Source organism: Cynocephalus volans, chromosome 14, assembly GCF_027409185.1.
Source record: "Cynocephalus volans isolate mCynVol1 chromosome 14, mCynVol1.pri, whole genome shotgun sequence".
In the NCBI taxonomy this organism is placed as follows: Eukaryota; Metazoa; Chordata; class Mammalia; order Dermoptera; family Cynocephalidae; genus Cynocephalus; species Cynocephalus volans.
In genome coordinates, this window is record NC_084473.1 from 36,711,294 (window position 1) to 36,739,199 (window position 27,906).

The 27,906-nt window shown below is 41.8% G+C and overlaps 2 protein-coding genes across 3 annotated transcripts in view; one reads left to right on the forward strand and one right to left on the reverse strand.

Annotated features, from left to right (window-relative positions):
• ARHGEF33 (Rho guanine nucleotide exchange factor 33) overlaps positions 1–27,906 on the forward strand; it is a 46,681-nt gene that overhangs the window by 17,187 nt on the left and 1,588 nt on the right. The window contains exons 8-16 of one of the 2 annotated variants that reach the window (XM_063078410.1): positions 3,635–3,764; positions 8,849–8,981; positions 11,046–11,129; positions 12,377–12,460; positions 14,066–14,214; positions 15,190–15,354; positions 16,690–17,503; positions 21,876–22,015; positions 27,442–27,493. In XM_063078410.1, coding sequence (XP_062934480.1) covers positions 3,635–3,764; positions 8,849–8,981; positions 11,046–11,129; positions 12,377–12,460; positions 14,066–14,214; positions 15,190–15,354; positions 16,690–17,503; positions 21,876–22,015; positions 27,442–27,493 — 1,751 coding nt within the window. Of the gene's footprint in view, positions 1–3,634; positions 3,765–8,848; positions 8,982–11,045; positions 11,130–12,376; positions 12,461–14,065; positions 14,215–15,189; positions 15,355–16,689; positions 17,504–21,875; positions 22,016–27,441; positions 27,494–27,906 lie in introns of those variants that run through there. The other variant, XM_063078409.1, reaches the window with a different exon arrangement.
• SOS1 (SOS Ras/Rac guanine nucleotide exchange factor 1) overlaps positions 5,045–27,906 on the reverse strand; it is a 157,949-nt gene continuing 135,087 nt past the window's right edge. The window contains exon 23 of the mRNA XM_063078408.1: positions 5,045–5,110. Coding sequence (XP_062934478.1) covers positions 5,072–5,110 — 39 coding nt within the window. The 3' untranslated portion in view covers positions 5,045–5,071. The remainder of the gene's footprint in view (positions 5,111–27,906) is intronic.

A 27,906-nucleotide genomic window follows, 5' to 3' on the forward strand; every position in this document is an offset into this window, starting at 1 on the left:
CTTTTGTGCCTGGCCGCTTTCTCTCAAGATAATGTCTTTTGAAGATGCGTCTATATTATTGCATGTAATTTATTTGGTAGTTCATTCCTCTTTATTAATCACATTGAATGAATTTACCACAATTTTTTTTTAACCCATTGCCCTGTTGATGGACATTTGTATTATTTCTATGTGGGGCTATTATCAATAAAACTGCTATTACTATTCTTGTACAAGTCTTTTATGGGGGTCTGTGCCCTTGTTTTTCTTGGGTGTACACCTAGGAGTGGAATCTCTAGGTTATTGGTTAGCGTTATATTTAACTTTGAGAGAAAATGTCAAGAAGTTGTCCAAAGTGGTTGCATAATTTTGTACTACCACCAGCAATATATGAGAAATCCAGTTGCTCCACATTCTTCCCAATGCTTGGTATGGTTAATCTTTTTGATTTTAGCCATTCTCATGGGTATGTACTGGTATCATATTGTAGTTTTAATATGCACTTTCCTAATGACTATTGATATTGAGCATCTTTTCATATTCTTCTTTTATGAAGTGCCTGCTTAAGTCCTCTGCCCCACTTTTAAATTGAGTTGTTTGTCTTTTTATTATCTATGTCTAGGATTTTTAAATATATCCTGGATATGAGTTCTTTGTCACTATATGTGTTGAGAATAATTTATTCCAGTCTGTGCCTTGCCTTTTCACTGTCATAATACTCTTTTGATGAACAGAAGTCTTAAATTCTGATGAAGTCCAATTTATCAATTAAAAATAATTTAAATGGCTTGTTGTAACTTTTGTGTCCTTCCAAGAAATCTTTGCCTATCCCAAGGCTGTGAAGATATTCTCATATATTTTCTTCTAAAACCTTTATAGTTTTAGTTTTCGCATTTAGGTATATGACATTTGAATACATTTTGATGTATGGTGTGAGGAAGGGGTCCAGGTTCATTTTTCCCCCAGATGCTATTCAGTTGCTTCAGCACCATTTATTGAAAATACCTCCATTGAATTGGAAAATACCCCACCGAATTGCATAGGGAAAGCCAAATGATCTTATAGGGTGTGCCTGATTCTAGACTCTTTATTCTTTTTTTCCAAATATCAGAGAATTGACATGTTGACAGTACTGAGTCTTCCAATTAAAGAACATAGTATATCTCTCTACATAGATCTTTAATTTTTTTTTTAGCAGTGTAACAGAAAATCTATCATTTACAGTTTTAAAAGCATTTGCCCTAGACATCTCTGTCATCCTGCTCCACTCTGGCACATTGCACTGCTGTCATCCTGGGACTTCTCAGTCTTTCTAGGAATTCCCCTCATATTTCTCCTATGTTAGAGTCCTGTTCGTTGTCGATGGTCATCATCATCTTGATGATGATGATAATATTTTTAAATCTTGAGTGTCCTTCTTAGTATCTTGGTTTACTCCTTGTTTTGCTGGAACACATCAACGAGTAACTTTTACGTACTTGGTTGATAATTTGGCTTAATATAAAATCATTTTCCCTCATCATTTTGAAGCAATTGTTCCATTGTCTTCTAGCATCTAATGTTGCTATTGAAAAGTCCGATACCATTCTGATCCCCAGTCCTTTGTATGTTACTTGATTTTTCTTTCTGGTAACTTTTAGAATATTCTTTTTATCCTTGGTGTGCGAAAGTCTCACATTAATGTGGTGTGTCTTACATTGATGTGAAAGTCTTTTCCATTAATTATGCTGAGCACAATGGGCTCTTTCCTCTAAAATACATATCCTGGGATTTTTTTCTATTCTTAATTGGTTAATATCTTCTCAACCACTTTCTTTCTTTTCTCTAAAACTTCTACTAATTTGATGTTGGATCTCCTGGATGATATTCTCAACTGTCATCTCTTTCTCTTCTATTTTTCTTCTCTATATCTTTCTTCTTAGTTTTTTTATTTTGGCAAATGGGGGGAGGAGATTGCCTTGACTTTACTTTCTACTCTTTTAACTTTTGCCATGTTATTTTTTTTATTGACACATAATCAGTTATACATATTTGTGGGTACAGAGTTAGCTATCAGTACTTGTGTACAATATGTGATGATCCAACCAGGATAATTAGCATATTTGTCATTACAAAACATAATCATTCTTTGTGTCCATTAACCAGTTTCTCACTAACCCCTTCCGTCTCCCTCTTTCTTACCTCTTGTAACCACAGTTCTGTTTTCTCCTTCTGAAAATTCATATTATTGTGATCTCTCTCTCTCTCTCTGTCTCTCTCTCTGTCTCTCTCTCTCTTTCTTTCTTTCTTTCTTTGCTCCAACTTATGAATGAGGACATTCAGTATTTCTCTTTCTGTGACTGGCATATTTCACTTAACATAGTTTTCTCCATGCTCATCCATGTTGCTATGAATGGCAGAATTTCATTCTTTTTTACAGCTGAGTAGTATTCCATTGTGTATATGTATCATACTTTTCTTATTTGGTTGTTGGTTGAGGGACATTTATGCTGGTTCCACATCTTGTAATTTTTGCCATCTTTTAAAAAATGTCAAAAAATTCCTTCTTCGTTCTCTTCCTCCTCCCTCCCCTCCCCTCCTCTTTCTCCCACTCTTCTCCCTCCCCCTCCTTCTCCTTGAATTGTTCTCTCTTTTTAAAAATAGCATCCTATAATTGTTAAACAGCTGAAATATTTTTATCTCTTTGGTTATATTAATTATAAGATTTATAATTTTTTTCTTTTGTGTCCTGCATTGTCTCTGTTCCTTTCTGTTCCTCCCCACCTTTTTCAAAAAAATGTATATGTATATATTTTTTCCTTCTCTTTCTTTTATGGTGTAAGTTTTACTCAAATATCTGAGTATCCTTAGTGAGTAATTTACAGGTAAGAGAGAGACCCTTAAAAAACCCTGGAAATTCTCTTGGCCAAGCTTGTCAATAAGTGGGCCTCATTATAGATAGGCTAATCAAGTGGTGATTAACTTTTTGATAGGTAACCTCTTTATGTCAGTGTCTATAGGTCTTTTTCCCTTCAGCAGTTCTTCAATTTCTCATGTGGAAGACCCTCCAATCTCCTGCCTGGAGAGTTAAGCCTAGCTGCTGGCATTCTGGAACCCATAAGGAAAGGAGGCTTAAGGGAGTCTCACTGTTCAGAATGCTAGCCTTCTGGGAGTCCCCTTGTTTTCATTTTGGTGGTATCTCAACTCTTCTCACTGCTATATCTGCAGTCTTGAGCACATATCCTAGACACCAGAGCTTCTCTAGTTTCATTTTTCCCATTTTCCATGGGGTGGAAGTGAGGAAGCCATCTGGCATGGAGATGAGGATCTGGAGATTAAATTGCACCTTATGTAGACTTTCAACTATTTCTCCTATTTTCAGCATTTCCCATTATTTGAACTTTCTTTGGTGCCTGGTGTCTCCAATCCTTGAGCCTTTCTGCTGCTTCTTAGCAGATTACCCTTTTGCAGGTGGAAACACCAAGATTTTGTGCCCTTCACTCTACTGAATGAATTACCATATCTCCATTCTGCTTTCTGATCTTCCAAAAACTTGCTGATGTCTCTTTTTATTACTTTCAATATCCTTTTATTGCTTTTTATTGCTTTCTGTCACTTCGTAGGATTTTGGGAAGCAGTGGTTAACAAAAACTCCTTCTTTGGTTTGTTTTTAAAGCTAAAAGACAGACTGTGGCTCTAGAACTGCTTGAATCCGAAAGAAAATATGTCATTAACATCTCTCTGATCCTGAAGATAAAGGCAACATTCCAGGGGTCAGATGGAAAGAGGAATTCCAAAGAGAGAAGGTATCCATGTATTCATTGCCTTTGCTTTTCAGATTGATTAGGATCTAAGGTAAGTTGTTTATGTTTCCACTTTGGTAATTCTGGCACCTATAAAGAGTTCCAGAAATAGTCTTTGAAAAGAGAATTGGCAGTGATGGCAGGTAACCCCTGGCAAGTCTCAAACTTAGATTTACAGCAGGTAAGAAAATGAGCACAGTATAGTGTCCTGGGCCTGCAGTGTCCCGGACGTATGTGTTAAGAACTTAAAGGGAGAATAAATTCTACAATGAGAGAGGCATTGCTCTCTGCTGCCATCTGCATGTCCCCATGGGTCATGGGTCTAACAGAGGTACAAGAAGATGGATGTGGTGGAGGTCTGAAGCACTAAGTGGCCATTAGATAAATGCTACAGGGCTGATAGAGCTCTGGACTGGGACTTTTCTTATGATTTGTTCAGGTGATCCCATAGTACCAAGTAATGTGTGAGAGTGTGTGTGTGTATGCACATATATTTGGGGCTAAGCTTGCAGAGGGTCAGCATTGTATTGTAACAGCATGCTAGCCCCAATGTTACAACACTCCTCAATTTCCATCATAGATTTTCTCTGCTTCCCTCTCTGTCAGGAGAAAGCAGGAGAATGTAAGACTTGATGAAAAAGGAAGATGTAATGAACCAGAATAACTGAGTAAAAAGGTCAATCCAAATGAATGGAAGGTCTGGATTATGGACTATTATGGACAAAAGTAGCATTATTACTTTAAATAGTCCATCAGATAACACACGCTGGTGGTTTATAAATTATAAATCTACCTTGGGAAGCCTCTAATTATATACTCTCCTGTTCTTTACCACCCCCAATTTTACTTGACTTTGCAGCTGCCAGCAATATACCCAGTCACTAAAAGAGAACACTCCCCTACCTAAATGACTGAGGTGAGGAAATATTTCCCAACAAACCCACAAGTGGCTTGACTATCTTCAAGAATTATTTTACTGACAATCTGAGGTCAACACAATACAAAGCAGCAAGGACAGCAAGGGCAGTGTGACACAGCTGAAGCTGGGACCAGCAGAGGCGCTGGGCAGGGGGCTTTGCCTTCTCTCAGTGGCCCCCCAGATTCTCGCTGCTCCTTCCTTCCCCATCCAACCACTTTCTCCCCCTCCAAGACCCCAATCCAGCTTGTCTCACCCTCCTATCTGCCCCTTCAGGCCTCTGGGAAAGTCTCTGCAGCCACCAGCTATCTTGCTGTTGCCAAAGACCTGCTCAGTTTACATAAACCACGTCTAAAGGCGAGTCTACCTTCTGGTGTGGCTTCGCTTCTGCATCTTAGATTCTAAGTAAGACAGCTGCATCTCCTCCTAGTCTCTGAAAATTTGGGGAGGGAGACAAGGGAGGAGAAAGAGAAATAGAGAACTGTTTACTCTGGAACATAGTAAACTTGATTTATAACTTCATAAAATCTTCATCACAACCCTGTGAATCCTACCCCACAAATGAAGAAACTACGGTCCAGAGAAGTTTAAAGCCATACAGCCAGTTAGGCCAGACTTCAAATCCAGGCCTGTCTGGCCCTGTGCCTTGCATGCTTCACATCACAGCTTCTCTAAGGACCCTGTGGTTTCAAGGACACCACCTTGACTAACAATAAGCAATATGTAAAGTTTCTCAGATAGCCAGAAGCATGAATTTCTGACTCTTGCTATGTGAAAACTCAGGCTTCCCTCTTGAACATCCTGTGAGTGCTTGCTTCAAATCTCAGTCAGCTTGCCACATAGGGTGCTACATACAGTCTCAGCTTGCTAAATAACCAAGCCCTTTTTGTCCTGCTGTCACTTCCTACTTTTCTAAGATGTTTTTTCATGACCCATCACTGAGGAAGGAGTGGATCTCTCTCCCAAATCCTACAAGAGTAAAACATTGAAAATTAGAATACAATTCTCCATGAAAGTTAAGGTAATAGTTATTTCATATTTCATCATATCCATGATAGTGCTATTCATGTTAGTTATTTGCTAAGCTAACCCTCTTTATTCTTTTCATAGATAGACTTCAACCCTAAAGCTTCACTCCAATACTCTTAGATTGTACTAAATGTGAAGTCTGCTTCTGGGCTTGTGGGTGTTGCCATTTTTCCACCTTATGGTTAGATTTTCATTATCCTCCTTCACTCACTATATTTCCTCTTTTTCTCTAAGCGTATCTGAAACCTCTTCGTGTGCTTTAAATAGACCAGCTGAATAAAATGCAGAGCAGAATGAGATGGTTCCTTTTCCCTATTTGCATTTTTCTCCATGCAAAGATGAAAATAGATTTATTTTAACATTTACTTCGCTTCCCATCACAAACCATAGCCTTCAGCACTTTCTACCCTGTTGAAAAGTATCCTGAGATGAAAACAACACCCACTGCAACTACAGCTTGACACTCAAATCTGAGGCAGCCACATCTTCTCAAACCTATAAAATGCTGGGTTTTCTCTAGAAAAAAATGAAGTGCTCAAGAGCCTCCTCAGCCTGTTTCAAACTAGCCCTGCTCCTGGCTGAGAGGGCTGGAAGCTGCCTGGCACCTGCTGCCTGCTGAAGCCTGGGCAGAACTTGGGGGCCATTGCTCATTTGCTAGAAGATGACAGAAGCTGGAGTTCTGAGCTTTTTTGGGTCTGATTCACCCAGTTAGAGCCACAACGTCAGGATCAAACAGTCCTGTCTGCACATTGTGGGGAGGAGCCATGAGCAGCTTGGCAGGGTTGACACTTAGCTAAGTTATAAGCTAAACTCCTGCGCCACATGCGCCAAGAGCTCAGCAGGCTTTGTACTATAGATCACCACTAAGTGACGTATGTTTTGTTATCAATGCCCAGCACACATGATTGTAATCTGCTGCTGCTGAAGCTCAGGAGTTATTTTGGCCTAATACTGGACTGGCAAGAGCTAAATTATTAATCTGAAACTATAACTGGATTTTCCTTGATGGCTTTTAGTTTATTTTCCTCACTGGCTAAGTACTATATTGTTGGGAGTTGAAATAACTTTGAAGGCTTTAGAAAGAATAAACTGCTTATGTTGCTATAATATCACCTCCTATAAGGAATAGAAAAAAAGCTGAGCGCTTAATACTTTTGTCTTCATGAAAAACCTGATCCAGGAGTCAGGTCTGGCACTAGGCAAAACAGTGACATAGGTTGTGTCTGCACTTTTTCCTTCTTTCTCCCTCTGCTCTCCATCTCCTACCTCAACCCTCCACACTCCTCCCTCATTTCAAATAATAGTCTTATTAAATAAAAAAAATTTAAAGCCTGTTTTCAATATCTGGTATGGAATCCACTGTAGGTCATTGCCTCCATGTAACCTACGTGTTTCTACAATAGTGCATGGGAGCATTAGCCTCCTTTGACTCCACTCTGTAATCTCAAACAATTATCCCAGTGAATAGTGCAGGAGAAGTTGATACCAGCTCTACAACCCTGCAAGTACAGTGTAGCAGAAGGCAGCTTTCTAGAAAGAGAGAGAGAAAGAGAGGAAAGGAGATAATCCAAGACATGTTACATAGCCTGTATAGACAACTCATCACAAAGTCAGATCTCACCACGGTGGCCTAATATCATTCCGTGTCACATCAGGAATATTACCCAAAGTCATTTATAGCCTCTGGGTGGGAGAAATCTTTCACATGTGGATCTTTTGCTGATATAGTATTTTTCTCTTTCAGTACGATTTGGTGTGGTTGCCTCTGTCATGTTTACGTCTTCCCCCAATCAATGCATTTACTAGCCACCCCTGGACAGGGATTACTTTGATCTTCCAAGCCCACTGCTCTGTCCATTAGAACTCAGACTGAGACCCCTCATCTTGTATTATGGATCAGATGGCTTTGCATAGGTGAAGATTCATGGCATAGCAGGTGGGGGGGGACAAAACTGAAAGTGGGAATGGAAGGTTTCCTTGTACATTTTCATAGGGGGCTAGGTACCCTCTTCTGGTGTTTGTGTGTCTTCTCTGACATATAGCTACAGGGGATCCTTTGCTTTGCATGGAAATGGGTTGAAAAAAACCTCCTCTCAATCTGATCTCCTTATTGTCCTAACAAAAGTCCCAGTTGTTCACTATTTACTCTCATTAGATCCTGGGGAAATGTTTAAACAAGTTCAGCTCTAAGTGACAAGCTGGCCATCACTTTCATCTCTGTTAAACCTGTTCTGTTGAAAACACAAGGAAACCTGCCTTCAGTTCCCCTAAGTCACCACGTTAGAGCTCAAATCCTTGCTGTAGTGCAGCACAACTCCATTGCTTCTCTTCCTTCCTTCTTCATTTCTATAGGCTCCTGACCATCTCACCCTTCTCCATCCAGACCCTTTCTCCTCCTATGATTTTCTTTCTATCTCTCCTCTCCACCCCACCCTTCTCTGACTTCTCTCTTCCTCCCTTCATTTCCTCTGGAAAAAAATGAGGCACATGGAGAGACGGAGCAGAGGAATGTGAGGGTAGAAGAGGGGCTCTATGAAGCTCCAGGGAGAAGCAGGCCAGGCCTGGTCTGTGGCCTACCCAGGCAAGACTCTGTCCTTGCCCAATATTCCTCTTAGAAACTGAAGGAAAGGCAAAAAGGAACCCTTTCATACCTCCAACCCCCTGGGCTTTTAGTTGCCGCTTTAAGCAAATTTTCTTACTTATCTAAGTAGCAGTCTCCTGCGCAGGTCATTAAGAATGACCAAACGTCACCTTAATCTACAGCACTAATTAGAACAGATTATTTTGCACATCACATGGGCATAACTTTAAAACATTGAAAAAGATTTCCCTTAGAATTTCCACTAAGTTTCATATAAATGAGAGTGAACCCGTTAGCTTTAAAAAGGTCATTCAAGTGATGTGCTCTTTATTAGTTCAACAGACGTTTGTACAGGCGCATCAGTAAAAGGGTTTTCTCATAGTCTGGGGATATCTGCTGTGAGGTCTACAATGACAAACTTTTAAAAAAAATCCTAAATACAGACCTGTTACTCGGAGTATTTTGGATGACTGGGGAAACAGGATCTCCTTCATATATTCTTGTAGGGTCTTTTCTTTTCTACACCTGGTTTGTGTGATTCTATCCATGTTCTGTTTCAAGCCTCTTTCCTGGCTCTTTACGGTACATTGTCCAGCAGCACCTGGATTTGCTTCATGCACTGCAGGAAAGGGTCCTGAAGTGGCCACGTCAAGGAGTCCTTGGAGATTTATTCCTTAAGTTAACAAATGATGAGGTAAGGTTTTTTATTTCCCCCTCTATAAACTTTAATTATATGAATCTGTGTCTCACTCATTTGCTTCTCTTAGTGGAGAATTTTTTAGTGGAGAATCTAGAATCAGTGAATTTCGGAGCTAGAGGAACCGCCTCTCCATTCTACAGATAATGGAGTAAGGCTCAAAGAGATTAAAAGACTGCTAGAATTACCCAGCTAGCTAGGTAGGTGGAGATCTGTGACTAAGCCCTGTTATATCTTCTAACTAACAGTTCATAACTCTACACTGTACTACAACTGCCTCCACTGAGTATGCATGTGTATGTGTGTATGTGTTTATGTGAGTCAAGCATTGCTTAACGATGGACATACGTTCTAAGAAATGAGTCGGGTGATTTTGTTGTGTGCAAATATCACAGAATGTACTTACACAAACCTAGATGGGATAGCCTACTACACATCTAGGCTTATGGTATAACCACCATCATATATGCAGTCTGTCATTGACTGAAATGTCATTATGTGGTGCATGACACACACATATACTGTATACACACACATATACTGTATATCCATCCATACATATAAAATAAATATAAGGGTATTTTCACACATAATTTTCATTCATTAGAGATTTTTAAAAATGTGATGGGTGGCTATTTGTCTTGAATGTTTTTTGTTTTTGCTTCCTTGGAGAAAGGGTGCTAAGTTTTGAAATCTCTATAATGTTGTACAAAGTAAATATTGTCCAGGCCAGAAGTTGCAAAGTCAAATGCATATAGGGTCAGATAGTGATGTAAATGAGTGGGCTGAGCAGAATGTAACACAACATGGACTGGTGGGAAGTGCGCTCAAGTGAAGCATATATGTTTTTCTACAAGGAACAGCTTTATCCAGTTATTATGCAGGAAAAAAGGACTAGAGTTGTCAGATTTTCTGATATTTTAAGAAAACCTGGGAATCCAGAGTATTGTGTGAAATTTTATTTTTAAAATATTGTGTGGGCTAATTAAAATCAGTCTGATTGTAACCAGATTTTGCCTACAATTGACTTCTGTATATCAATGGTTCTCAACTGTGGGTAATAATACAAAGCTTACTAATTATTTACTTGTATAGATTAAAATGGATGAAATGCTGTATTAGTCCACTTTGTGTTGCTATAACAGAAATACCTGAGACTGGGCAATTTATAAAGAACAGAGGTTTATTTGGCTTATGATTCTGGGACAGCTGCATCTGGAATGGGCCTCAGGTTGCGTCTACTCATGGTGGAAAATGGCAGCCAACAGCAGATACAAGCAGATCACATGGCAAGAGGAAGCAAGAGAGAGAGAGGAGGTGCCAGGGTCTTTTAAACAACCAGCTCTTGCAGGAACTAATGGAGTGAGAACTCACACATTACTCCCCCCACCAAGGGAGAGCACTAATCCATTCATGAGGGACTCAAACTGTCACACTAGGGATCAGATTTCCACAAGTTCTGGGAGGACAATACATCCAAACTCCATCAAATGCTATCCCTCCAATATCACTTTTACACATTTGTATACTGTATGCTTCCTGGAGCTGAGAATTATTATACCTATGGGAATATAACTTTGGAAGCTAAGAATCATTTTCCTGAAGGGATGCTGCATAGGTCAATATGCAACTAATAGAAAACCTTGAGAACCACTGGTCTAGATAAGATGAGATGGGTTCGGTAAAGTTTCTCATTTGGAAGTAATGATTGAAATGAAAAGAAATTACAAAAATGAAATATGCATTTTTATTATTTAACAATTTAAAAATACTTCTTTAACTTACATGAGCCTCCCTCTTCCCTTGGTTTATTATTTCACTTTCTCTCATTAAGCCATGGCTACTGAGTTTTGGTTCCCAAGCTGTAGGGATGTTTACCTTAAAACCAAATAGGTTTTATAAAAAAGATGAATAAAACCCAAAAAGATATTAAAGTACATGTTAAATGAATGATTCAGATAATTTCTGCAAAGTACTTCTTTTCAAAATACATGGCTCTGTAAAAATATTATCATTCCTGTTTCGAGGTTCTAACCATGCATTTTTATGTTTGTTTTAAAGAATAATTTCTTGGATTATTATGTTGCCTACCTAAGGGACCTGCCTGAATGCATTGCGTTGGTTCATGTTGTCGTTCTGAAGGAGGTGAGTTAACTCTATGTATGTGCTGTCCTTTGTTTACACAGGTTATCTATATGATGTTACTCATCCACCCAGTTGGTACCGCACATGCACTCTGAGCTTGTTTTCCAGGCTGGAAAATGGTCTGGAAAGAGCCACTGACATTCATGCCTGGGGTTAAAGGAGCCCAGTCAAGGGTCAGTGCCATTGCTTTGTCTTTGCCCTGCCTACTGACCCTCCATTCCATTCCATCAGAACTACAAAGTGAACAGATGTTCTACACAGAGATCTTCAGGCTGCAGCTTGCACGGTGTATGTGGTGTCTTCTTTTTTTCTTTCTCAGGCTCAGAAGATATGAATCTGAATATTAAACTCAAGTCATCCTTTGTTAATTTATAAGATTATAAAGTGGCTCTAGCTGTGTTCCTTTAAATATTGCTACTGCAGTGATACACTAGGTGCTCAATAAACACATACAAATATGTAACAATTCTAGTTATTTTAGGTCAGTAAAAAAAAAACAAATATGTAACAATTCTAGTTATTTTAGGTCAGTAAAAAAAAAAAAAGACAGTAACAGAGTCCCAACGCTGAGAATTAATCAAGTTTTACAAGAGATGAGAGGCTTCGTCTAATTAACTTTCTACTTCAACCCCCCACTACTCCTAACCTACTCGCAAGCCTACCATGTTAGCATGCAGCAAATATCTGGGAAAGGCAAAGGAAGAGAAGGAAACGGAGGGGACACGGAAAAAGTCCAACATGTTTTCTGCTGCCAGGCCACCCGATCAGTTTCTAATTACTCCCTTCCCAATTCTCACAAGGCTCCAACTCACCCTTAGAGCCTATTAGTAAACCATTTTAATGATTTCTTGCTGGAGAATCTTAATGAATGAATTCAACTCAAATATTATTAAGTGTCCACTTCTGTCTAGCACTGTGCTAAGATGAGGGGAAGGAGAGGGTAGTTTGGAAATTTGGGTGGATTAAAAAAGAGTATGAGGGGTCTTCAAAAAGTTAATGCAAAGATTCATTATTATCTTTTAATTCACTTTTTCCACTAACTTTTTGAAATACCCTCATATATGATAAGCTCCATACTAGAGAAGACATATATGGTCTCTCCAATAAGAGGTCAAAGTTTGATGACAATCTCTGAGAAGAAGATGCTCGGGGAGTAAACCCTTCCTACTCTGGCGGGACCAACTCTGGGGTTCTGCTGCCAGAGCTGAAGGGACACCGAAGAGTGACTCCACCTTTCTTTCATTCAGGGTGATGAAGAAATTAAATCTGACATCTACACACTGTTTTTTCACATAGTCCAGCGGATCCCTGAATATCTGATACATCTGCAGGTAGGCATGGCTGGGCAAACCACCAAACTGATTTTCATGCTAAACTTTGTTTTTGGCTTCCAATTGAGAAATACTGTAAAGGCTCAAGGAATCATTAATATTTCTAAGAAGTGTTTATTGACATAGCTTAGATTGTTATGATTACCCCAAAACCCATCATACTCTGTTAGAAGCTGAAATTTCTATCTCCGGAAGTTTTCAGCTCATGATGTCTGCCTTTGAAGTTCTATCTTTCTTTACCGGTGATCTCTACCTCTGCTGATCCAGGATGTTTCTATAACCATTCTTTCCTGCTAGATTCCGAGCACCTTATGCAGTCCCTCTTGCTTTGGTTCTATAGCCGTCTAAATGCCATCCCCTGGCATCTAAATATCGATCTAACATGCCCACTTAACTGCTATCCCAACTACTTACTTTTGGCTTGGGTCCAAGGTTCTACCACACCACGCTTACGCTTTATGTCACAGAAGAGGCATTAGGGAGCTGATGATCTGACTTCTCCACACCATTTTCCCATAGGGCATCTGGGAGGAAGTAGAGTTGAGAGGCTCACCACCCCCTACCAGCTCCTCTTCTTCCCACCACCAACCTGTTCTAATTGCTGGCTGATTTAAAATAATTCAGTGAAAGCATCTTAGAAATGCTTGGGATTAATCTCAGGTAAAAGTAGCCCAATATCAATATTAAAAAGTCTTTCAATTGCATATGGCTTTAGATACTAAAAGCATTTTCTAACAATAATTATCTCATTTAATCCTTTCAACAATCTCATGAAATAGGTATGATTGTTACCACTTTTGAGATGAGGAAATGGAGGACCAAAGAAGTAATTTGCCCAAGTTAACACACCTAGGAGGTGAAAAAACTAAGACTGAAACCCAGCTCTTGCAAGCAGTAGGGTATGGTAAATAAGCTCTGATTCTACTGTTTGAGTTCAAATCCTTCTTCCATTATTCATTAGATGTGTGATCTAAAGAGGATCACTTCTCTGTGCCTTGATTTCCTTATTTGTTAAATGGAGGTAATAATTGTACCTATCTAACCAGTCTGTGGTAAAAATTAAATGAGATAATATACGTAACGAGCTTAGTGCCTGACAATAGGAAGTACTCAATAATGTTAGCTTTCCCAAATTCAAATCATATGTGTGCTCCACTATAGCACAGTAGGCAATAGGAGGGGCCGGGAGGCCAGGCTTGATCATAAATGTCCTCACCCCCCACCCCAGCCTGCCCTTGAGGACTGATGTTCTCACCATCAGTCTGACCTGTTTAAGGAATCACTTATAGTTAGCAATTGTTAGAATGCCTCTGTTACTTCAGAGATCTAATTAGTAGATATTTCTAACTTCAGATGGAATTATTTTATGTTCACATCCAACTTAAACAGGAACAATAATGACTTATTTTCTTTCCTCTTGTGTAACAGAGAGCAGCAAGTCTGACCTTTCAGCTTATAATTAGATGGGTCATAAATATTATTAGTTGTTTTAATTAAATGGCTACTAAACTCTCACAATAGATCAAGATCAAGGTAAGGTACAGAAGAGATAAAAGAACTTTTCATTCTAATTATGCAACGCTGCTTCTTTTTTCCTTCATCCAGAATGTTCTGAAGTTCACAGAGCAGGAACACCCTGACTATTATCTACTACTGGTGTGTGTTCAGCGCCTCCGAGTATTTATCTCACACTACACCCTGCTGTTTCAATGCAATGAAGATTTGCTTATTCAGAAACGGAAAAAGCTTAAGAAGTAAGATTCTGATGGTGCAGTCTAGAGGGTCAATCAAAGACTTCTAAGAGCAGGGATACAGATCAGTCAATACGGGTATCTGTCACAAGCAACCACACTGTGTGTTAAGTGGCTGAAATGCAGTGATGGGAGGTAGAACAAAGAGAGAAAGGGAGGGAAGAGAGGTGGCCAACTGGCTACAGTAGAGAGGCACCTACTACCTGGTGGAAATTACTTTAGAAGAAAAGCACTTTCACCCGAATGCCTATGTAGATCCCCTCTTATGTTGCTAACCACCTCAGAAATAATTGTTTCCCTAAACTTGACAGGTTCAAAATTGCAGTTTAAAGGACAATATATGAACACCTGTTGCGTTATCAGGCACTGTTCTACTCACGTTATACTGCAATGAACAAAACAGCCCCAAATCCCTGCCAAGTGGAGATTACTTTTTAGAGCTGAACAGGGGGCAAATAAATAAGCGCTATGAATAAAAATAAAGCAAATAAGGGAGAAAGGTTTCAAGAGATTTCACATTAGGAAGAAACAGGAAGGGCTGATTAGGGAGACTCAGAGTTTCAGAGGGAACAGAAGCAGCCCATAGAAGAGCTTCCTAATGACCTGGATTTCCTTCAACCTCATCCCAACTCACGTGAAGGAAAACAGAATCATTTCTGTGGGTGCTTCAGACCAGAAAAAGATGCTATTTCCCAAGCCAGATCTTCTCTAACAGAAGATGTCTCTCCAGAACCTCCCTTTCCCCAAGCTCTTTTCAGCCAGTTAATCAGTATCCCTACTCCCACCCAGCAGCCAACCTGCACCCTATAATGTAACCTATTAATGTAAGCTACCTGGTTTGTAGACATCCCTGGAGAGAGAGACCTTCACAGCAAGCTTCATCTGAGAGATAACTATATCTTTTTTGGCATAATCTGTGTGCTCAGGGAGCTAGTTTCCTACTGCACAACCTGAGAATTATTACTTCCATCCTATTAGGTCATCCCTGGCAAAGCTGTACAAAGGGCTGGCTTCCCAGTGTGCAAACGCCGGGCAAGATGCTTCCCCCACTGTAGGCCCTGAGGCTGTCCGTGATAGTGGGATCCACTCAGAAGAGATGCTGCAACCCTACCCTTCTGCTCCCAGTTCTGGCCCCGCTGTCACGTAAGCACCTGTTGCTGTGGAAAGGTTAACGACAATGCCGTCGGTTCGCAGGTGGTCTGTGTGGGTTAATAGGCCAGTTTGGATCAGGAGTATGATCAACAGGACTCCTTCTTCCCCACTGCCCCATTTGGCCTATATGTGACAGCCAAGCAGCTGACCAGATGCTAACGTTTAGGGGCAGTCCTAGAGTGAGAAGAGGCAGAAAGTGGATATTTACTTTGCAAATCACTTTAACTGTTGAAAATGACAACTCATCTTCTTTGATGTGCAACAAATAGAGCCAAAAGTGAAATCTACACGTAGAGATTATACCTGTACTGAAACCATATGGCTGTCATTGCACTCCACGTAGGGAAAATCAAACCCAATAGCAGTTGTCCAAGTTAAAAGAGAATTTGAGTCAGGTCAATGTTTTGCTTCACTATTTCTTTCCACATTTATAAATGTGGGACTTTAATTTCATTTTAAGATTACCAGTGTGAGAAACTCAGAGTTTACATTTGCATTCTTCCTGCTTTTTTTTTGGTGGTAGAATTAAAATATAAACAGATACTAGAATAACCACTTTTGGTCAATGTGCAGTAGTCCATTTACATATGTCTGGCAGTTAAAGTCCAACACAACTGGAAAATCACATCCCAGAGTAGGAGAGATATGCTATCCTGCTTTGTATTCGTTATCCATGGTTCTAAAAAACAAAAACAAAAAGCCTCCATGAAAGTGGGCATATTCAAAGTGACAGCTTTTACCTTTTGGTAATGCTTTGTGGGTAGAAGCTTTATAGTCACAAGGAATTTTTTTAAAACATTATGAAAATTTCACATTTACACAAAAGAGTACAGTGAGTCCAACATACTCTTATACAGGCTCAACAGTTTTAGAGTTCATGCCACATTTACTTCATACAGGAATTTGCTTTTAAGAGTGAAGATCCACGAGTAGAGCAAAAGTTGAGTTTTCATTATTTTGTATGACTGTTAGAGCAAGTAACGGAGGAAGAGCGGTGCCTTGAGACACTGAGGTGGAGGTGGGGTCAGAGCTTCCACAAGGGGAGTGCGGCCAGGCCCTGGCCAGCCGGCCACGTCTACGCAGTCTGGCCTTGCCTACGAGAAGCGCAGGCGAATACTTTCGGGCATCTGCTTTACGGCCTGCCATTTCCACTCTGTCGCTTGGGAATAGGGGTTCGTGGGAACTCCTTAGCTGGTGAAGTTCGCGGAGCTTGGTAGGTAACACGTAGGAGCCTGGGAAGGGCGGAGAGGAGAGCAGCTGGCAGGATGTGTTGGTCCCAGTCTTGCGCCGTTGGTACACCTCTTTTGTATTGTTTGCCCTTTAAAGACATCTGATGCCCCCGGTGAAGAAGAGCCAACAGCAGCAAAGCTTGATGGAGACCATGCAGCCCGGGAAGCCCAGTGACTGGGAGATGGAGGGCAGAAAGCACGAGAGGCCCGAGAGCCTCCTGGCGCCGGCGCAGTTCTGTGCGGCCGAGCAGGACGTGAAGGCGCTGGCCGGGCCGCTGCAGGCCATTCCGGAGATGGACTTCGAGCCCACTCCGGCCGAGCCGCTGGGCAACGTGGAGCGCTCCCTGCGCGCCCCGGCCGAGCTCATGCCCGACGCCCGCGGCTACGTGCCGGCGGGCTACGAGGAGTTCGAGTACGGCGGCGAGATCTTCGCGCTGCCCGCGCCCTACGACGAGGAGCCCTTCCAGGCCCCGGCCCTCTTCGAGAACTGTTCGCCCGCCTCTTCCGAGTCCAGCTTGGATATCTGCTTCCTGCGACCCGTCAGCTTCGCCATGGAGGCCGAGCGGCCGGAGCATCCGCTGCCGCCGCTGCCCAAGAGCGCCACGTCGCCGGCGAGCAGCAGCGGTGCCTACAAGCTAGAGGCGGCGGCGCAGGCACAGGCGCAGGCGCACGGCAAGGCCAAGCCGCTGAGCCGCTCGCTGAAGGAGTTCCCGCGCGCGCCGCCCGCCGAGGGCGTGGCCCCGCGCCTCTACAGCACGCGCAGCAGCAGCGGCGGCCGCGCGCCGCTCAAGGCCGAGCGCGCCGCGCAGCCGCATGGCCCGGCCGCCGCAGCCGCCCGCGGCGCGCCCCGGGCCTTCTTCCCCCAACAGAGGTCCCAAAGCGAAAAGCAGACCTATTTGGAAGTAAGGAGGGTAAAGTAAAACCGAAGCGAATCCCACAGCGTCGGCAGCCCCAGGCCTCCATCTGCGGGAAGCAGTCCGAGTTCACAAGCTGGCGGGGAGTGGGAGCAAGGCCAGGCTAGGGGCTGGGGAGCGCGCTGGCGGCGGGCCGGGCCGGCGGCCGGTGGCAGAGGCGGGGCCAAAGGCCGGGAAGCCCCGCGCCCGCCTTGGGGGAGGCGCGTGCCGCAGTGGCCGTTGAAGGCAAGTGGCAGCGCTCGTTTTCCTTTTGTGTAGGACGACACAAAGAGCATATCATACTTGTACAGATGTGACGGCAAAGAGCGAAGAAGACCCTCTTACACACACACACACACACACACAACACACACACACACACACACACACACACACACACACACACACACACACACACACAGTTAGGGGTGTCTCTTAAGCTTGTGGCACCTCAAAGTTGCACTTTTTTCTAAGCACCGCACGGGAGTCCCAGGCCCGTCTGTTTCTTCCTCTGCCTGTTAGTTGCACCTGCTTGTTTAAATGTCCAAAATATTGAACGCCACATGCCAGCCTCTTCTACTCCCCACCCTCACCATCCTTGTTTGTAGCTTGGGGGGTGGCAGGTTGCCCTGTCTCAATGTAGACTCCGGCGAGGTTTGCTGCAAAGCTAAGTTCATTTCAGCTTGCTTTCGTTTTGACTCCAAAAGGGTATCACATTAACTTGCAAACTCCGTTGGGTCAGGGACATCCTAAAATAGCCAAAGAAGCATTGACTCAAAAACACTCTCTTTGGCCTCAATGACTGTTGAGGTATTTTGATGTCTAACCTCGGTGTCTGCAAGCCTCTGGGAATTTAAAGAATGTATCCATGAAAAGACTAGTAGATCCCAAGCAAATACTTAATTTCTCTGTATGTGATTGGAACGAAGGCAGTTTCTGACATGATAGCTCTGGCCTGTGTCACCACCTTTCTATTCCACCTATTCTCATTTTCAGGTGAGTGAGAAGACATTGATGACTAGTGACTCCTTACATTCGTAAAATTTTCAGCAAACATTGAGGGCCTGCCTTGCACCAGGCTCTGTGCTAATTGCTGAGAATTCAGAAGTAAATGGCACCCAGTCTGTCCTCCAGGACCACTGGCTTAGTACAGGAAGGAGACACAGAAACACAGTTATAATAAACTGCAGGAGCACATGGGAGGAGTATTTAAAATCTCTTGGGGTGATGTTGGTCAGAGAAGTCCTCCTAGATACATTTAATGTCCGAATTTGATTTTAAAAGCTGCCTAGAAGTTGGCTGGGGGAAGAATGAGGTAGGGAAGCATGAAAAAGGCTCCTTGGCGTGAAACAGCAGAGTGATGTTTTTCCTTTGGCATACTGGGCCAGGTGGGAGTGGTGTAAATTAGGCCAGAGGGACAGGGAGGGGCAGAATCAGGAAGAGCCTTGCAGGTTGCTGCCCACCAGGACTCCAGGAGTCAAAGTCTGTGGTTCTTGCAGAGGGCAAAAGCACCTACTCGTGTGCCCAGCTAAAGTTGCTGAGGTTTCCCAGGGTTCTCAGATTTTCTTCTACCTAAGATTTTCAACTCCAAACTTGATAAAATTCTGTTAGGCAAAATTTCTTGGGCAAATCAATCTTAGGTTTGTGTCCAAGTTTACAGTTCATTAACAAGGGAAGTAGAAAGGAAATAACAGTGCCAATTCAAAGGGACATGGGCCTTCTAACTAGCATAGTCTATGCTGTAATATTCATAATGTTCATAAAAATGTCTTTTTGGGGGCTAGCCAGTTGCTCCATTCGTTAGAGCGTGGTGTTGTAACACTAACGTCAAGTGTTTGGATCCCCTTACCAGCCAGCTGCAAAAAAAAAAAAAAAATCTTTTTTTCCTTTCTTAGTTGATATGTGAAAAATTGGAGGGTCAACAATTGTCAAGGAAAAACCATTAATCAGAAACAACAAGTAATATATCTGAGAAGCAAACAATGAATGATATATTTGTGGCTGTTTACTAGACATACTAAATAACAATAAACAATATATTAGGGACTGTTAATCACACTGTTGAACAGCAAGCTTCAGCATCAACAGTGTAAGATGTGAGCCAAGTAAGTTCAGGAAGAGACACCAAGGAGGAATGGAAGTCAGTCCCTCCAGTCCCCCCATGGCTGGCTGGTGTGGGGAACTGAACCCTTGACCTTGGTATTATAAGGCAGCACTCTAACCAACTAAGCTAGCCAGCCATCCTGGAAGCCCGTTTAAAAAGGCTTTTTGTCTAGCAGTATTTTCAAGCATGCAAAGTTCCCATTGCTTGGACAAAATTTTTCTTTCTAAAAACTCAGAAGGCCTGGGTTGTTGGGAGTCCTAGAGAGGTGGCATGCAGAGTGCATGTGTATATGCATGTATGTGCATGTGTGCATGTTTATGTGTGTGTATATATGCATGGCATGTATGTGCATGTTTGTGCATGTTTGTATGTTTTTGAGGTGGGAATGGGATGGGCATTTTAGTTGCAAAATACAAACTAAAAAAGCCATACCCTTAAAGGTGTCAGCTATTTGCTGTTGAGATGTGCAAAACTACTGTTGCATCTCTTCAAATATGTTATGTGTATCTTCCACCCCTACCCAGCAGAGCCAGCTAAAGCTTAGTCCTTAGTGTTCTGTCTCTTAAGAGCCAAGAAAGAAGATAGTATGCTTTAGTACAAAGAGTACCTGACTAGGTGTCAGGAGATCTAGGTTCTAGTCCTGGCTCTGCTGCCAAATAGCTGTGTGCTTTTGGACAATTCACTTGGTTTCTCTGTGCCTCCAGTTTTCTCACCTATAAAAATAAGACAATATATACTTTACCTACTTAACAAGGTTGTTGTGAGGAACAGATCAAATAAGATAAAGTTTGTGAATATGTTTTGTAAAGTACAGAATGCTATATAAATGCAAGATGCTATTAAGATTATGGTTCCATAGAAAGATTTTCCTTAAACTATTAATATATTTAGTCCCTAAAAGCCCACTTCTCAAAATGTGACCCTTGGACTAGTGGTGAATACATAACAAGGGAAATTGTTATAAATGCAGAATTTGCACCTCAGACCTGCTAAATCAGAATTTGCATTTTAGGAAGATTTATAGGAGATTCATATAAACATTAAGTGCAGGTGGGCAGATGTGTGCCTTAAACCACTGATTTCAAATCTAAGTGTGCATAATGATTACCTAGGCCTAATTCCAGAGATTCTGACTGAGAAATTCTGGGGTGGGGCTTAGGAATCTACATTTTAAATAGAGGCCCCAGCTGATCCTGTAGTCAGAGGACCACACTTTGAGAAACACTATGTTATGCCATCAAGATTTTGATCTCCATGTTTTAATTATGAATCTTAGTAGAATCTCAGAGAAATTCTAGAGCTGCTACTGCAACCCCAAGTTAAGTTTTCAAAGTTAAGCCTGAATGTTTCCTGAAAAAAATTCATTCTGACGCTTTCCTTCTCTATTAACAAGCAGTCACCAGTCCCACTCATGATACTTTCAGGGCATGATAGGTGTGCTTTTTTGCTTTGACTTCCTGGGTTCTCTTAAGTTTACTCAAAATTAATCAACTGTTTTTAGACTGCTTTTAGATTACGGTCATCTCAAGGTAAATGTTTTGTTCATACAGAATATAAACATATATATATATATATATATATATACGCATATCTAGCTTGTATGCATATAAATATATATATGCACATTTGTTGTTTAGCATACCTCATATTTAAAAAGAAACTAGAGAATTCACAAAAGATACAGCCTTATTTTTAATTTATTTTACTTTGTACTCCAAATACCTTGGATTAAGAATTGTAAAAACTGTATTCAAAGCATATATGAAAGTTGGGAATACTAGCTGACATTTACTTCTAAACAAGGCTGACCTCTCAAAAAGTATTTCTTTCATTTATGACTAAAATGGAGAGTTAGGAACATGAATTTAAAACTAGTATTACAATTAAGGAACTTTCTTATTTTGTAGAAAGAGAAACATACCTACAGATTTGAGGGGATTACTATTGTTTTTCCAGCAAAACAGTGTTGGTGCCAGAATAGGAATTTAATTTCTATACTTTTTAAACATTAGCTAAATTCCTTTATTTCCTTATCTTTTGTCATTATTATATCCTACTCCAGACTATGTGCCTTGTTACATAGAACATACCACACTCAGCAGAAAATTATCCTCTTTCCACCTACTGATTTCTTCATTGCTTAAGTTTGCTTTAGTTGGGATTGAGTGCCTACCAGTAGTTTTTTGAGGTGGGTGAGGAAAGTGACAAGGCTAAAACATTGTCCCACAGTCAGGATAGATGTGAGCTTTGGGAAAGAGTAAAAAAAAATCTCTTTTGTGTTTTCAGGAGATGCATTTAGAAGACACCACCAGATTCTGTCCAAAGGAAGAAAGAGAAAGTGAACAAACATCTTTCAGCGATCAGAATCCCAGGCAAGACCAGAAAGGGGGCTTTCGCAGCTCCTTCCGCAAGCTCTTTAAAAAGAAGTGAGTAGCCCTTAGACAAGACAGCATTGTAATTCATTTCCCTTTGGGCTAAGTCCTGAGGTTTTAACAGTAATAAGTATCAAGTAGCCTGGTCTCACACATCTGTTTCAAGTTCAGTGCCTGCACCCAGTAGCCACGGTTCCTGCGGGGTGAAGATGTTTCTCATTGTAATCTCAGAGTAGAAGTAATCCCCTGCCTCTTCTGTCATTTATCTCTCCTTCCTTGTTACCAAAGTCATGTGTCCTGAGACGAGTGAGCAAAGGAGGTCCCCTGGGAAATGAGCTGGTGACAGTCAAATTCCTTTTAGACTGGAAGGCATGGGATCTGCTATTGGAATTGGGCATAATGGGTGCACCATCAGAATCTCCCCACATGTGAGGCCGGCCCGTGGCTCCCCACATGTGAGGTCGGCCCGTGGCTCACTCGGTAGAGTGTGGTGCTGATAACACCAAGGCCACGGGTTCGGATCCTATATAGGGATGGCCGGTTTGCTCACTGGCTGAGCGTGGTGCTGACAACACCAAGCCAAGGGTTGAGATCCCCTTACCGGTCATCTTTTTTTTTTTTTAAAAAAAAGAATCTCCCCACATGTGGAAAGTTTTGTAAGGGCATTTCAGTACCTCTGTCTTTAGGGGCCTATAGTTATCCTGGGTGCTAGTACATATTTACTGGGACTTCTGCTAGTGTTTTTCCTGAATGAATGGATTTGGCTTAGGCCCTAGTTAAAAATCATGTCAATGAAGTTTCCATACTTCATCGGAGTCAAAACCAAGGCATTTCTGTGGTCCTTCTGAGATTCTAAGTCCTTGTTGTCGTATGGAATATCACTCACCAGGCATTTTGGCCATCACTGTCATACAGTCTGGGAGGCAGTGGCCAAATCCCAGCATAAAAAGTAAGGAAGAAAGAGGTGACCATTAACATTTGACCATAGCGGGACTTGCCAGTCCTGCCACTGCCTGCTTGAGAGCCTGCTATTTCTATATTCACTGGTCCCCAGCCTACTTCCCTCTCCCTTAGAGAGATTGTCCCTGCTACTTACTTTTTCATGGTAGAGGAGGTTCTTGCAGTCACTTTTAAACAGTAAGTCTTCATATTTTAATGGATGGAAAAGTTAAGCAAATGCATTGTTGCTGCCTTTGGAGAACTGCTGGCGTGTGAGGAAGCACAGAGAGATCACTTTCATCTTGAAGGTAGAAGTTACTGGCTGATTTAGATTATGGTCTTGATGGAAGAATGGGGCGCAGGCTGGGAGTGAGGATTTTTTTTTTCTTTTACTGTATTAGGGTACTTTATAAAGGACTTTGTTTTTTTTTTAATGGTTTGTCTAATTCTCCTCCCATGGGGAGGGTGGTGCTGAGATTAGTGGGTCTCTGATTGTTGGTCCCTACCTGTTCCTGGAAGGAGGTGGAAGAGGAGGGGAGAACAACAGTTCTGCAATTAGCTACAGCCCTACTGTCCCCTTTCAGTTTTGCTAAGGCAACCGATGTATGCATGTGACTGTTGCTGCGTCCTGAGACTACCTTATTCAGGGGTTGAAGAGTTAAGTACTGTATGCTTCTCTTTATGATCATAGACCTAGATCTTTCTTGGCCCAGTGCCTACCTCTGTCAAGTGTGATAAGGGTGGGAGAACCTGGAAGCAGACAACTCTCTGGCCTGACCTTGGGGTTTAGGCTCCTAAATCTTTCTAAGGATTCCAAATTCCTAAAGGCACTGCTTGAGTCTATCTTTTTTTTTTTTTTTTTTTTTTTAATCACAGTATTCTCAAAACAAACAGCCACATTTTGCCCACTACCATTTGTAATGACTGGCTACTGTCTGTTGGAAAGCAACGAGCAATAGATCCACCACTGGTTCCTTTACAGATTCCTGTTTATCAGAGAAATGTAAGCAAATACTCTGCCAATTACTATGAGGCAGAGGGAATGGATTTGTCTTTTCTGTGTCCACAGGGTGGAAGTAGGAGTAATGGGTTAGAGGAAGAACTCCCTAAAAATGTGGTTGCCTGAAACTGGAGCCGGCTGCCTCCTGAGGGAGTGGGTTCTCTTAAAGTAGAAGCTAGATGATTCTGGCAAGGGATGCTGTGAAAGGTATCCCCACATTGGGTGGGAAGAAATCACTCGAGTCCTTTCTAATGTGGAGACTTGCATTATCTATAGTTTGACTTTGTTGTAGCTCAGTCTGAGTAATTACACGTCTGTTTATCACCTGAAAGAAGAAATTAATGTGGCTTTGGGACCTATAATTTTAAAGACCTACCACATAGCAGACTTAGGTTTTGTCTTTCTGTACTCCCCACAGACTTTGGTATAATGCTGAGGACTTGTTTGTGTTGGTGAATTGCTTTTAGTCCTCTTGCAGCTTTTTGGGATTCTCCTTAAGTAAAGGGCTACTGGATTCCCTTAGTCTTCTTGTTCTTTCTCGTAGATAAGTTCCTCCTGCATCGATCATATTGCTGCCACCAATACTGGCATTATACTTTGTATTTAAAATCTGAAGCATTATCCAAATGAAAGTAAACGTGGAGCCATAGATGACTCTCTCTGGCAGGCTTTCCTGGCTTCTTATATCTGGCTGAGTACAGTCAGCACCATTAGGTGATGCCTGGATGCCTGCTTATGGCCTGTGATTCAGGAGCCATAGTGGGCACTTTGGGGACTTGGTATGGGATAAAGAAGCAGCTTAAGTAGCATCTCCTGGGTGTTTTTATCCAAGGACCATAGAAAGTTTGCTCCATCATGATAAGGTAGAGAGGGAGGATAGGGAGGCCCCAGCATAGCACAGGAAGGTCAGTGGCTTTTAACTCTGATGAGAACACACCATTCTTCTCATTAATTGAACATTCTTTCTTACATGCACACACTTGTAGGAATCATGAATGACATGGTCCCAACCATTACATAGGAACTTGTACTCTGAAGACAGGCATGTGGACAGGTACAGGAAGGAACCAGGAGACATTCAGCCTATTCTTCTCCTGTGTGTCAGGAGATCAGGCTGGCATCAAGCCCTGTGACTTGAAGAAGTGACTAGTCCTGGGTATTGACACTACTCCAGAGTCTGGCCTCACAGGTCTGAATGGCCAGTGCCAGAAAAGCCGCCTGTGTCATGTCTGGGGCTTGCTGCCTTCCTCCCCCACAGCCCCTGGAGGCTCATTCCTGTCTACGCTGACACACTTTTTGTTCCATAGGGGCTTGTTTGGCTGGTGGCCCCACACACCCAGAATGCTGCTTCGGGATGAAGCTAGGCATGGAGCCAGATGCAACAGAAAACCTGAGAAAGGGTTCTCTTCCCTCTGAGGCTGGGAGGGCCGAATGCTCATATCCACAAGGATTCAAAAGGGAGAGTCAAGTTGACATCATAAAAAAAAATCCTGAAAAATGCCCATGATATTTGGGGAAAAGGATGACCCTCTGATTGTTTCCATCTCAGGCACATTTGTCCTGGGTAGATACCAGGTCACATGTCCCTGAAATCTGCCCAGAATTGATCAGAATAAAAACTATATATCTTAAAATTTGAAAATGTTAAGTGATTTGAAACATTTTTAATGAGGATTCTTGGAAAGCCAGGAACAGACCTGATGCTGGACTGAATACTTATCCCCATGCCTGTGAGCAGTATGGAAGGCAAACTATCCCACTGTAGAAGGATGTTTGTGGAGGCTATCAAACCTAGATCGTTGGGAACTCTGAGGCAAATGCTACTTCATCTTTATACGAGTATGTAAATCTTGCACTTAGGTTAACGGGTATTCTTGGTTGGGGGTGTGGCAGTGGGGAAGAGGATTACATAAGACAGTTTAGGGGCAGGGAATGTAAATGGTGCTCTCTCTTTTTATCAAAAATTTTTTATCTCAAATTTGAGGGAGTAAAAGATAAAGAATATGGCTTCATATGGCTTCCAAATGATTAATTCTACTTCCTCATCCATTCTCTTCCTCTTTAGCACTTTATAACTTACATGCCTCAGAGTGTCTCCATGCTGGTCATTACCCCACCCCACCAGTCACATCAGAATCTCTGTTTTCTTAATCACACACAGAGAGTACTTCTACAGGGCCCCATGTAATTGAATGTCAGTGAATCCTCTTCTTTTGTTGTCTTCTCAACTGTTTTTTTTTACATGCTCAGTCTTGGCTGTGGAACAGAACAAGTAATAGAAAGCAGGACTGCTAAAGAATCAATTGATCATTTTATCCTAACCTCCTTCTCTTCCTCCTTCTCAAGTCCCTCCCCCATTCTTACCCACTTTGAGGTTCTTGCTCATTTATGATTTCATTTCCTATATCACTGTAAAATTGAAGGGATAAACATTTAAGATTACTTAATCCTGATAGCAAATGTTTCTCCGTAGGTCATTTGAAATCAATCATTAAGTTAAGTGTTTTCAGTGTATGAGGTTCCATCCAGCACAAAAGAAATAAAAGAAATAGTTCCTGCCCATTAGGGGCTTACAGTTCAACGTAATGATAACCTAGCTGCAAGGTATAGTACCTAGCACATAGTAAGCTCTCAACAAGTATTCATTAAATGAATGCTCATGTGTCAGCCTGTTGATTACCAGGGCTGAGCTGATTTGGCCAACAGGATGGGTGTTCCCCTACTCCTTACTTTTCCATATGCAAGTCTTCTAAAGCTTTCAAGAAAGATAGTCTTTCTAATGAGAGAAGCAACTCTTAAGTCAGAGGTTTCTGTGGCACTGGATTCCACCCCTCCCCTTCCCCAGCTCCTAACAAGCTTTCAAGGTTTATTTGTAGCAAATCTATGCTTGTATGACCTACTCAACTTGCTATTTTCTTTGTCTCTGTCATTTGAGTGGAAGGAAAGTTAGCAACAGGCCTGTTCTCTTTTCCTGTTTCTCAAATGCTTGGATGGCTGTGTGTCAGAATGTACTGGCAGCCATTGTACCCTTCCCCACGAATGTTTGCCTACCTGTCCCTTTAGTGTTTGCTCAGATCTGCATTGCAGTGAGCCAAAATGGCTCTGGGAGCACAAAAACCATTTCTATTACAGAGAAAAGGAATAAAAGCAAATACGCTGACCCTTTCTCCTAGATTCTGCAGGTTATTTCCTCATAATTTAGGTATGTGTTACTTCAGAGACTAACAGCCACGCTTTTGGAAGAGGCCAGGTGGCCAGGTGGCCATGTACCGTTATAGCATTATAAGGAGATCAGTTAAAATTATCTTTAAAAGGATAAAAATGAGCTTTTAGTCATGGCTACAATAGAATGATGGATTTTGAAAAGGATTAGCAAGTTAGCTATTAGTTGATTAATAGCTTATATCAAGAAATGCAGAGAAACTCAGACAATGGAGACAGGGAAGGTACAATTTGTCAGAAGAGCCTTAAAAAAGAAAAAAACTAAGCTGAGTTTGTGGACTTTGAAAACTAGACAGGGCGATTTTGGCATTTGTTTCAGAAATGGGAACGCAACTGGTGAAGATTTCTGTGGTCCTTGGGGCTGGTGGTGACATCAAAGCTTTCCCATTTCCAGGTAAACACTACACAGTTGCATGTTGGAACCATCAAAGTGTGACATGTTGGGTTTTGGAGAGATCAGATGAAGCTAAGAGGGGAAATGTGAGGTGAAGATTTTAAGTTTGGACTGCTGACTTTCCGATGAGAAACTGTCATGTGGGGGAACAATTCAGAAGAAACAGAAGCCTGATTCAAATCCTACTCCTAAAACTATAGGCATTCCTAGTCTTCTGGATAACAGAAGATATAGGGAAAGAATGAAATGTCAAACATATATCTTCCTATAACATTTTGGGCATAGCTGTATTAATCAGGGATGATTTGAATTGGAGGTAGGTGGGAGTTCAGAGAGATGAGAGAAAGCCTGGAGTTTTAGGGTGGGGCATGTGGAGGCTGTTTCAAGGGA